This window comes from Scyliorhinus canicula, chromosome 19 (assembly GCF_902713615.1).
Source record: "Scyliorhinus canicula chromosome 19, sScyCan1.1, whole genome shotgun sequence".
In the NCBI taxonomy this organism is placed as follows: Eukaryota; Metazoa; Chordata; class Chondrichthyes; order Carcharhiniformes; family Scyliorhinidae; genus Scyliorhinus; species Scyliorhinus canicula.
Window position 1 is genome coordinate 6844667 of NC_052164.1, and position 12535 is coordinate 6857201.

General features: G+C 46.8%; 1 protein-coding gene across 1 annotated transcript in view; it reads right to left on the reverse strand.

Moving 5' to 3' along the window:
* The window catches only part of si:ch211-156l18.8 (probable G-protein coupled receptor 158), a 110565-nt gene extending 98536 nt beyond the window's left edge, over positions 1 to 12029 (reverse strand). Inside the window, exon 1 of the mRNA XM_038779428.1 lies at positions 10886 to 12029. Coding sequence (XP_038635356.1) covers positions 10886 to 11700 — 815 coding nt within the window. The 5' untranslated portion in view covers positions 11701 to 12029. The remainder of the gene's footprint in view (positions 1 to 10885) is intronic.
* Between the last annotated feature and the right edge of the window lie 506 nt (positions 12030 to 12535).

The following is a 12535-nucleotide window of genomic DNA, read 5'->3' on the forward strand; positions in this document are numbered from 1 at the left end:
AAAGTGCAGAGGATACTGGAAGTCTGCAGAGGGATTTGGATAGGTTAAGTGAATGGGTAGGGTCTGGCAGATGGAATACAATGTTGACAAACGTGAGGTTATCCATTTTGGTAGGAATAACAGCAAACGGGATTATTATTTCAACGATAAAATATTAAAGCATGCCGCTGTGCAGAGAGACCTGGGTGTGCTTGTGCATGAGTCACAGAAAGTTGGTTTACAGGTGCAACAGGTGATTAAGAAGGCAAATAGAATTTTGTCCTTCATTGCTAGAGGGATGGAGTTTAAGACTAGGAAGGTTATGTTGCAATTGTATAAGGTGTTAGTGAGGCCACACCTGGAGTATTGTGTTCAGTTTTGGTCTCCTTACTTGAGAAAGGACATACTGGCACTGGAGGGTGTGCAGAGGAGATTCACTAGGTTAATCCCAGAGCTGAAGGGGTTGGATTATGAGGAGAGGTTGAGTAGACTGGGACTGTACTCGTTGGAATTTAGAAGGATGAGGGGGGATCTTATAGAAACATTTAAAATTATGAAGGGAATAGATAGGATAGATGCGGGCAGGTTGTTTCCACTGGCGGGTGAAAGCAGAACTAGGGGGCATAGCCTCAAAATAAGGGGAAGTAGATTTAGGACTGAGTTTAGGAGGAACTTCTTCACCCAAAGGGTTGTGAATCTATGGAATTCCTTGCCCAGTGAAGCAGTTGAGGCTCCTTCATTACATGTTTTTAAGGTCAAGATAGATAGTTTTTTGAAGAATAAAGGGATTAAGGGTTATGGTGTTCGGGCCGGAAAGTGGAGCTGAGTCCACAAAAGATCAGCCATGATCTCATTGAATGGCGGAGCAGGCTCGAGGGGCCAGATGGCCGACTCCTGCTCCTAGTTCTTATGTTCTTATAACTAAACTGTGATGTGTGAAACTATACTATTTTTTGAAGCTGGAACTTAGTTATCTTATCGTAGCTCCAAGTATAGATCTTGAGATATTTGTCTCCGGACCAGTAACCCAGGGATCCAGGTTAATGCTCCAGGGTCGTGGGTTCAAATCCCCGACAGTACCTGGTGAAATTTAAATCCAATTAATAAAAATCTGGAATTGAAAATCTGGGGCGGGATTCTCCCCTACCCAGTGGGGTGGGTGGTCCCGGCGCCGAGGTGTGGCGTGAACCACTCCAGTGTCGGGCTGCCCGGAAGGTGCGGAATCCCGGACCTTCCGGGGCTAGGCCGGCAGCGGTGGGGTTGGCTCCACGCCAACCACCCGGAAGGGGCTTGGCGCCGTGCCAACCAGCGCCAAAGAGCCTCCGCCAGCCAGCGAGTGTTGACGAATGCACGGGAGCACCAGCATGTGCTAGCGTCAACACAGCGCATGCGCAGGGGGGGTTCGTCTTCGCACCAGCCATGGCGGAGGTCCACAGCAGCCGGTGCAGAGGGAAAGAATGCCCCCATGGCACAGGCCTTCCCGCGGATCGGTGGGACCCGATCGCGGGCCAAGCCACCGTGGGGGCACCCCCCGGGGCCAGATCCCCCCGCGTACCCCCGAGGACCCGGGAGGCTGCCCGCAGAGCCAGGTCCCGCTGGTAAGGGCCTGTTGTGATATGCGCTGGCAGGACCAGCCTAAAACAGGTGGCCGCTCGGCCCATTGCGGGACGGAGAATTGCTGGGGGGGCCGCTGCTAGCGGCCGCCGAACAGCGTGGCGCGATTCCTGTCCCCGCCAAAATCCCGACGTCGGAGAATTCGGTAGCCAGTGGGGGCGGGATTCACGCCGCCCCCCTGCCGTTTCTCCGGTCCGACGGGGGTCGGAGAAACCCGCCCCTCGTCTCAGTAATGGAGAAACTGTCATTGATTGTGATAAAAACCCATCTGGTTCACTAATGCCTGTTACGAAAGGAAATCCTTCTTGCTCTGGTCTACATGTGACTCCAGACCCACAGAAATGTGGTTGACTCTTTTTTTTAAATTTAGAGCGCCCCATTATTTTTTTTCCATTTAAGGGGTAATTTAGCATGGCCAATCCACCTAACCTACACATCTTTGGGTTGTGAGGGTGAAATCCACACAGACACAAGGAGAATGTGAAAACTCCACACGGACAGTGACCCAGGGCCGGGATTTGAACCTGAGACCTCGGCACAGTGACGCAGCAGTGCTAACCACTGTGCCACGTGCAGCCCTTAATGTGGTTGACTCTTCACTGTCCTCTGAATTAGCCCTGTCCAAGAGTAATTAAGGGTGGGTTGATATCCATATCCCATAAAAAAAAGAAAAAAGGGGGGGCAGAGAGCATTTCACCCCCAATCTAGATTACGTGGGGGGGTCAAAGGTGAAGGTTAGGAGCCGAGCAGAAGGTGAGGAATAGGTAGCTGTATAGGTGGAAGGTGGGACCTGTACAAGCAGGACGGGTTGCATCCGAACCAGAGGGGCACCAATATCCTGGGAGGGAGGTTTTCCCGTAATCTTCGGGAGGGTTTAAACTAATTTGGCAGGGGAATCGTAACCAGACTTGTAGTCCAGCAACTCAGGTAGCCAATGTTCAGGACGTCAAAGCGTGTAGTGAGGCAGTGGGGAAGGTAACACTGCCAAAGGAGAGTACTTGCAGGCACGAAGATAGGTTGAAGTGTGTATACTTCAACGCAAGAAGCATCAGGAATAAGGTGGGTGAACTTAAAGCATGGATCGGTACTTGGGACTACGATGTGGTGGCCATCATGGAAACTTGGATAGAAGAGGGGCAGAAATGGTTGTTGGAGGCTCCTGGATATAGATGTTTCAATAAAATTAGGGAGGGTGGTAAAAGAGGTGGAGGGGGGGGGGGGGGTTGCATTGTTAATTAGAGATAGTATAACAGCTGCAGAAAGGCAGTTCGAGGAGGATCTGCCTACTGAGGTAGTATGGGTCGAAGTCAGAAATAGGAAAGGAGCAGTCACCTTGTTGGGAGTTTTCTATAGGCCCCCCAATAGCAGCAGAGATGTGGAGGAACAGATTGGGAAACAGATTTTAGAAAGGTGCAGAAGTTACAGGGTTGTAGTCATGGGTGACTTCAACTTCCCAAATATTGAGTGGAAACTCTTTAGATCAAATAGTTTGGATGGGGTGGGTGTTTGTGCAGTGTGTCCAGGAAGCTTTTCGAACACAGTATGTAGATTGTCCAACCAGAGGGGAGGCCATATTGGATTTGGTACTTGGTAACGAACCAGGGCAAGTGATAGATTTGTTAGTGGGGGAGCATTTTGGAGATAGTGACAAAAATTCTGTGACTTTCACTTTAGTAATGGAGAGGGATAGGTGCGTGCAACAGGGTAAGGTTTACAATTGGGGGAAGGGTAAATACAATGCTGTCAGACAAGAACTGAAGTGCAGAAGTTGGGAACATAGGTTGTCAGGGAAGGACACAATTGAAATGTGGATCTTGTTCAAGGAACAGATACTACGTGTCCTTGATATGTATGTCCCTGTCAGGCAGGGAAGAGATGGTCGAGTGAGGGAACCATGGTTGACAAGAGAGGTTGAATGTCTTGTTAAGAGGAAGAAGGAGACTTATATAAGGCTGAGGAAACAAGGTTCAGACAGGGTGCTGGAGGGATACAAGATAGCCAAGAGGGAACTGAAGAAAGGGATTAGGAGAGCTAAGAGAGGGCATGAAAAATCTTTGGCGGGTAGAATCAAGGAAAACCCCTAGGCCTTTTACACATATGTGAGAAATATGAGAATGACTAGAGCGAGGGTGTGTCCGATCCTGGACAGTAGCGGGAGATTGTGTATTGAGTCTGAAGAGATAGGAGAGGTCTTGAACGAGTACTTTTCTTCAGTATTTACGAATGAGAGGGGCCATATTTTTGTAGAGGACAGTGTGAAACAGACTGGTAAGCTCAACGAGATACTTGTCAGGAAGATGTGTTGGGCATTTTGAAAAACTTGAGGATAGACAAGTACCCCGGGCCTGACGGGATATATCCAAGGGTTCTATGGGAAGCAAAAGATGAAATTGCAGAGCCATTGGCAATGATCTTTTCGTCCTCACTGTCAACAGGGGTGGTACCAGGGGATTGGAGAGTGACGAATGTCGTGCCCCTGTTCAAAAAAGGGAATAGGGATAACCCTGGGAATTATAGGCCAGTTAGTCTTACTTTGGTGGTAGGCAAAGTAATGGAAAGGGTACTGAGGGATAGGATTTCTGAGCATCTGGAAAGACACTGCTTGATTAGGGATAGTCAGCACGGATTTGTGCGGGGTAGGTCTTGCCTCACAAATCTTATTGAATTCTTTGAGGAGGTGACCAAGTACGTGGATGAAGGTAAAGCAGTGGATGTGGTGTACATGGATTTTAGTAAGGCATTTGATAAGGTTCCCCATGGTAGGCTTATGCAGAAAGTAAGAAGGCATGGGATAGTGGGAAATTTGGCCAGTTGGATAACAAACTGGCTAACCGATAGAAGTCAGAGAGTGGTGGTGGATGGTAAATATTCAGCCTGGAGCCCAGTTACCAGTGACCGCAGGGATTAGTTCTGGGTCCTCTGCTGTTTCTGATTTTCATGAATGACTTGGATGAAGGAGTTGAAGGGTGGGTCAGTAAATTTGCAGATGATACGAAGATTACTCAGCTAAATCGCTGGCTTTTAAAGCAGGCCAAGCAGGCCAGCAGCACGGTTCAATTCCCATACCAGCCTCCCCGGACAGGAACCGGAATGTGGCGACTAGGGGCTTTTCACAGTAACTTCATTGAAGCCTACTCGTGACAATAAGCGATTTTCATTTCATTTTCAAAATTGGTGGAGTTGTGGATAGTGAGGAAGGCTGTTGTCAGCTGCAAAGAGACATAGATAGGACGCAGAGCTGGGCTGAGAAGTGGCAGATGGAGTTTAACCCTGAAAAGTGTGAGGTTGTCCATTTTGGAAGGACAAATATGAATGCGGAATACAGGGTTAACGGTAGGGTTCTTGGCAATGTGGAGGAGCAGAGAGATCTTGGGGTCTATGTTCATAGATCTTTGAAAGTTGCCACTCAAGTGGATAGAGCTGTGAAGAAGGCCTATGGTGTGCTAGCGTTCATTAGCAGAGGGATTGAATTTAAGAGCCGTGAGGTAATGATGCATCTGTATAAAACCTTGGTAAGGCTACATTTGGAGTACTGTGTGTAGTTCCCTGACACTGGGAGTGAGCTGGAAACATAGACACTCGCCTTCCAACACTCTGATACTCTGCTTTACTTATTACTCATTGTTTTATTATTCAGGATTTTTAAAAATAAAGTTAGTGTATCTAATTAATTTTTTCCGATTAAGGGGCAATTTAGCGCGACCAATCCACCTAGCCTACACATCTTTGGGTTGTGGGGGACGAAACGCACGCAAACACAGGGAGAATGTGCACACTCCACACGGACAGAGATCCAGAGCTGGGAACGAACCTGGGACCTCGGCGCCGTGAGGCAGCAGTGCTAACCACTGCGCCACCGCGCTGCCCCTCTATTGCTCAGCATTAAAAGAAAATTCATATTTAATGTTGCGCCAAACATAATCTTTCAGAAATTTGCTCATTGGCCCCTTGAGTGAGAAACGTTTTGAAATGTGTCTCCTGCCCCCTTCGCCTCCCACCGTAAATGTTGGACAATCCGGATCCAGACGCTAAAAGGTGCGGCTGCCAATGGTGGGGCAGATTTCAATCAAAAGGTGAAGTTGCAGCCCAATCTTTGTTGAGTCAGCCTTTGGAATGGGGCCACTCGATTTCAAAATGTATTTTCATCAAAACAGTTAAAATTCATTCTCAAGTTGACAATGGGTGGAATGACATTATTAGTGAGTGCGCAGCGAACAGATCCTGAATGCTCCGGTTGACTCACTCCTCTCTGATGTATCTGTTTTGCTATCTCATGCAATCCACTGATGGTTACTACAATAGACATTTGCTGCACAGAATGAGAGTATTCAGCCCATCGTCCTGCACTAGCTCATTACAAGAGTATTTGCAAACATGGAGAGACAGGACTTGAATATACTAAGGGTTACTGAAATTGAAATTAATTTCAGTCGCTGTGGTTATAGAGATTAGCAGGATGTGAGTTTGCATTAACTTTTCATGGTAAATTCCTATTGTCGCTGTGTTATCAGGCTGCCAATGCTGAGCAGAGAATGAAAACAAAAGTGCCTCCATTCCCCTGCCAAATCCTCGCCACCCCCCCAACTTTTGAAGGATGGAAGGAAAATCAAAGGACGAGATATGAGCTCAGGCTTCTGCATGCCGGACAAAGCTACATTACCTGGAATTTTACAGGAGACAACCTCATTGTTTATGATCCACAGCAATATCCTCACACTTTAGTCAGGATTCTCCGGTTGGCCAGCAGCGTTTTCCTGGGCGGTGCTCCCATGCCAGCTGCGGGACTTCCTGTTTCTGCCACTTGCCAATGGGATTTCCCATTGTGGCCATCCCACACCGCTAGGAAACCCGTGGGTGTGGGTGCTCTGCCGGTGCAACGGAGAATCCCACTGGTGGAGACTCCAGCCCTTTATATTGTTCACCTTGTCAACATATCCCTCTATTCCTTTCTCCTCATGTTCCCATCTACCTTCCCTCATCCGAGCTACACCAATAGTCCATGTCTGCTCTGTGCCATGCTGGGTTTCGCCCCCACAACCCAAAGATGTGCAGGCTTGGCGGATTGGTCGCGCTAAATTGCCCCTTAATTGGAAAAAATGAATTGGGTACTCTAAATTTTAAAAATGAAAATTATGCCTCCAGATTGAGGTGTCCTTGCATTCTCTGATCTGCCTTAGCAGTGCCCACATCTGATGGGGCTGCCAAGGCTCCAGTGCTGGAACATTTTGACTGAGCTGCCTTAATTGGGATCTTGTCCTCCATCCTTAATGGAATGTGAAATGCAAAAGTGACCAATTAGGTGGGCCTCCTCTGGGAAACAAAATCTCCGTCGGTCTGGCTTCCAGCAAGCGGGGGCTCAGAAATCCCATTTTGTCCCTGCGTTGGGGTCCTGTAGCCCGTGGGAAAATTCTGCCCAAATCACAACATGACAATTGTGAAATGGAATGGGTTCACTAACGTCTGTGACGTCTACCTGGTGTGGCCAACATGTGCCTGTAGTTGATTCTTAACGCATCCAGAGTTGGCATGCAAGGCAATCAGTTGTCAATGTAAATGCTTGAAAAAAAAAGGAAGGAAGGGTACTGGAGATGAGAGGAAGGTTTTCCGAAGATATATGTGAGACATATTTCTGGATTCTGCAATGTTAACCATAAAGCTTAAAATAAAAGCAAAGCAGATATATTTTCCCCTTAGGAACAAGTCCCTTCCTCTCCCACACAGAATGAAATATTGCAGAATTACTCCCTTAGGGATATCGCAATGCGGACTAATATCACTGAACAATTATTCATCTCACCTCTGAAAATGAACAATGAACTTGGCAGCAATTAAAGCAACTGCATTAATTAGATGTAAAAAATACTTTGATGTGAGAGTGGATGATTCATCTGTTTATAGATAGTTGATGCCAGGAGTGACAGTTCAGCATCACGCCCACATGCATTATGTCTATTATGGGATGGAAAAAGATCAGTGAATGCAACAGGTGAAGAGCACACGCAGGACTGAACCTACACAAACTCTCTCTGATAACTTTGAGTGAAACCAAGTGAATGTATCATTTAATTTTAATTCTCATAGAACCATTACAGCACAGGACGCCATTCAGTGGGCCAATCGAATCTCAGCTGGCTCTCCTTCGAGTAATCCAGTCAGTCCTATCTCTTTATTCCATCCCCCTAGCCCTCCACATTTGTTCCTACAAATTCTCCTCCGATTTATTTTTTAAGTCATTGATCATCTCCACTTCCATTCCCGTGTAGGCAACAAGCTCCAGATCATTAACATTCACTGTGTTAAAAATGTCTCCCCCACATCATCCCACACCTTTTGCCTAAAACCTGAAATCTGTGTCCCTTAACCCTTGTTCCGTCAATTAGTGGGAACAGCTTTTTTCTCTCCACATTATCTAAGCCTGTCTGAATCTTTATCAGATTTCCCCTCAACCTACTGTTTTCAAAAGAGAAAAACTCCAACCTCTCCAACCTAACCTTGTGGACCAATTCCCTCAATTTGTTAAATTCTTCTTTTTCAATGTGTTTTTAAGGGTTTAAGAACTTTCCATTTATTTTCAAATCACATGGCTCTTTTTAAAACAAAGATAAAAGCAGAAACACTCAGCTCCTCTCGCAGCAGCTGGGGAGAGGATGATGGGGTTAACGTCTTCGGCTGGTAACCTTTTTGTATGAGTATTTCTCGGAGTGTTTGTTTTTATTTCTGATTTCCAGTATCTGTGTTTTTTGGGAGTTAAAGGATTATGAGACAGGCTGGATAACCCTGGGTTGTATAACCTTGAATTAAACAGGTCGGTGGGTGGTCGGACTGGGGTGTTTAACGTGTTAAAAGGATTTGATAGGGTAGATAGTGGGAAATTATTTCCTCTAGTGGGGGAATCAAAAATAAGGCGACATGATCATAAAATTGGAGCAAGGTCATTCAGGGGTGAGTGACAGGGTCTTTTCACACCAAAGGTTGTAGCAATTTGGAATTCTTCCCCTCACCCCCCTCCATTCAAAGCAAGGGGCTACGGATCATAGAATGGTCACAACACAGAAAGTGGCCATTCAGCTCATTGGTCTGTGCTGGTGCTTTGCAAGAGCAACTCATCTTGTCCTGTTCCCTGGCCGTTATCCCCAAAACCCTACAAATTATTTCGTTTCAAATAACTATCCAATTCTCTTTAGAAAACCTCGATTGAATGTGCTTCCATCACATCCTCAGGCAGTGATTCTAGATCCTAACCGCTTGCTGCACAAAAAGATTTTTCTTGTGTCATTGTTGCTTTTTTTTGCCAATCACCTGAAACCTGTGGGCTCTTATTCTCAATCATTCCACCAACGCAAACAGTCTCTCTGCGTCTACTCTGCCCAAACCCCTCACGATTTTGAATCCCTCGATGAAATCTCCTCTTCTTCAAGGAAAGCAGCCTGAGCTTCTCCGTCCTATCCACTTAGTGGAAGGTCCTACAGCTTATTCTTGTGAATATTTGCTGCACCCTCTCTAATACCTTCACATCCTTCCGAAAGCCTGCTGCCCAGAACCGGGTACGATGTATGAGCTGACTCAGATTTAGGTAGTGGTGGGGTTGAAATCCAAGCCTCCTCTGAGTTTGGAGTCCAATCCAGAGCCTTGGATAACTCAGCCACCCTCCCATATGAACATTGTAGGTCCATTAAAATGTTGAAAACCGTTTTGACAGGTTTCTAACTGGTAAAAGTATAAGGAACATGGAGCAAATGCTGCCAATGGTGTTCAAATCAACCATGGTCTAATTTAAAGAGGGAACATTGAATGGCCTTTTCCTGTGCCTGTTGGTATGTATTATTTTGCTTTCAAGCTTCTCTTTTTCAGTGGCAAATCCTTTTGTGAGGGGAGGGCTGGACTGACGAGACGTGTATAGATCTCCTCCTGGGGATATGACGATGAGAGGGACACCGGGATGCAGGTCAATGCAATCTATGTTGTTTTGTTGTAGGCTGGCAAACAACAGGCGCAAAGTTCCGTCAAACACTTTTTCTGAAGTCTCTTTATAAATAAAAGCAAAATATGGCAGATGCCTGAAATCAGAAATAAAAAAAGAAAACGTGGGAAATACTCGACAGTTGTGCTTATGTCTGTGGAGCAGAATGAGAGTTATCCTCTCAGCTCTGATGAAAGGTCACAGACCTGAAATGTAACTCTTATCATAGAATTTACAGTGCAGAAGGAGGCCATTCAGCCCATCAAGTCTGCACCGGCTCTTGGAAAGAGCACCCTACCCAAGGTCAACAACTCCACCCTATCCCCATAACCCAGTAACCCCACCCAACACTAAGGGCAATTTTGGACACTAAATTTATCATGGCCAATCCACCTGACCTGCACATCTTTGGACTGTGGGAGGAAACCGGAGCACCCGGAGGAAACCCACGCAGACACGGGGAGGATGTGCAGACTCCGCACAGACAGTGACCCAAGCCGGGAATCGAACCTGGGACCCTGGAGCTGTGAAGCCATTGTGCTACCCACAATGCTACAGTGTTTCTTCACAGTTGCTCCTAAATAATTCTTACATTTTCTGGTTTGATCTCTTTGGGAAACTCAGGCAATGCACTGGACCTGGCCCATTGCTTGGAAGGAGAATGGAGAATGAATGTGAAGTTGGAAGATGGTCAGTGTACTTCCTCAATGGCTAATCATTGTACAGCTTGAGGCAGGCTAAAGATATGAGGGAACCAGTCACATTCCCCACAGATTATTGCCAAGGACAACAACTTTAGCATGGAGTTGGAGGTCTGAATATCTTAGTCAGTAGAATCTGACCATTGTGAAGAGCTCAGGTTTGAGAATGCAGCCATTTGCTCGGTTTTTGTGCCTGTTTAATATTTGGCCTTACTTGGAGACTTGGCGGGAATGTGGAGGTCTCCCCATTTCGGAGGCAAACCCCAAACGGACACTAGTTTGCCGCTTGCTGCCTTTTGTAAGATTGTTTCCACAACTTGACACTTTCTGGCGGCTGCATCAATGCTGTTTGCAATAACCAATTTAAAAACCATCTTCGAGATGGAAGGAAGGTGGAAGGAGGGGGAAAAGCAACAGCAACAGAAAGAAGAAAATTTAAAAAAAACTGATGCGCAAGATACAACTGGAAGTGGAGCCGTTTTAAATCCACTCTCCAATCTGATCAACATTGAAGAAAACAGACGCGGAAATGATGACATTTAATCTGGATTGTTAGGATTCTCGTTTTTACTGAACACATTACGCAGGTTTATTTATTTTAAAGCAAATCGAGAATATTTGTTAAACTTACTTAAACTCGGGGCTGAGGTCGGGTTTCAATCCATAGAATGCAGAAGACAAGGTCATCATCCAATTGGGTATGAATTTATAATCTTCACAATCTAAGAACGGGCTGGACCACTTAATGTGGCCTTTATCAATCATGTAACTATCTCCTTGGGCCCATTTCGGGGTGTCCAATGTTGTCAGGTCATTGTTTAAGATCCTCTTGTTGGGATAAGGCGTCATTTGGAATTTCATCCCATTAAACCACTGGCTGTCCACAGTCTGGTTCTCCAGGAATTCCGAGTTGGAGGAGAGTTCCTGCAGGTGGATCTCATTCTCCTGTTTGGTTGCCTGGAGTATCAATTGGGATTTGGAAGGTCTGGTGGGGACATCGAGAATCAGCATGGCTCTGTAGATTTGAACATCTCCTTCAACAATGCTCCTGACTAAGGCATGGTACCATTCAATATCCTCCTTAACACTGGACTCCCGGATGTCATTGGTCTGAAAGACCAAGTTGAGGAAATTGGTGGCGTGGATCATAGTATCTATGGCCCCGTGGACCAGGGGGTGGAGGCTCCGGGCTGGATCTCCATTCACTCCCCGGATCTCCACCCGCCTTGAACAGTTCACCAGCCCCAGTTTGGAGGCATCTCCAGAATACAGGAAATCAGTGACAGCCTCGGATGTCTGGGGATCTGGTTTGTCCAACCTGCCGTCTGGAGAGGTGAGTAGCATGGAGACCTGTGAGCCATTCCACTGCCGGGAAAAGTCAGGCTTCCTGGGATTCTGCAGCCCCCCGATCCCAGCAAAGACCCCCATGAGGAGCAGCAGAGACATGGCCAGGCGCTGCTGGAGTTTGTGACTCCCTCCCGGGCAGGTCCAATCCGCCAAACTGCCAACAGACCTCCCGGACAGCGAGACGCATGGAAATGGGCTGGTTAATCCCGGCGGGAGCGGAAACACCTCGGGCAGTTCCCGCCGATCCAGTTCATTAGGGTGGTAGCTGGTGATGTGTCAGATACCCAATCCGGCAGTGGACAGGATACAGAGGTGGATGTGTGTCTGCAGACTACATCCCGAATCCCTCTCCTCCCATCTCCAGCTCGGAGACCGGGACAGATGGAACACTCCGCCTTTCAAACCTCACATCTCCTAATGTCAAAGCCTTTTTAATCGAGCCACAATTCAGGCGAATGTTAAAAATAGCCCAGGGGGGGAAAAAGCGGGCAAGACCATTTGAATAGGGGCATTTTTATTTTTCATTCTCAAATAGTGCATCCTCGCTGATGAAAGTAAATCGCTCTCCATGGTAACGGGAGACATGGGATTAACATGCATGAGCCATTGGCCAGCAGCAGAGACCAGTGATTGGCATTTACCAGGTTCAGTCTGACAGTCAAAACACATCAAAGTGTAAATCCTGTAAGCAGCTCCCACTGGGAAAATACTGCCTCCAATGGGAAACTCTGACCCTCCCGAGGACCTGGAATTTAGTCCCTCCGGAATTAAGGTGCATCTTCCCAGTGAAATTCACTTTTATCTTTCAGTTCACACAGAGCAGCGGCGTTGGTTATTCCTCTGCCTATCTCTCCTTCGCCAGATCCAGGTAGATCTACTCCACAATAAAATCCACTTGGCAAATGTTCAAATCGATGTGTTCAGACAAATAAGT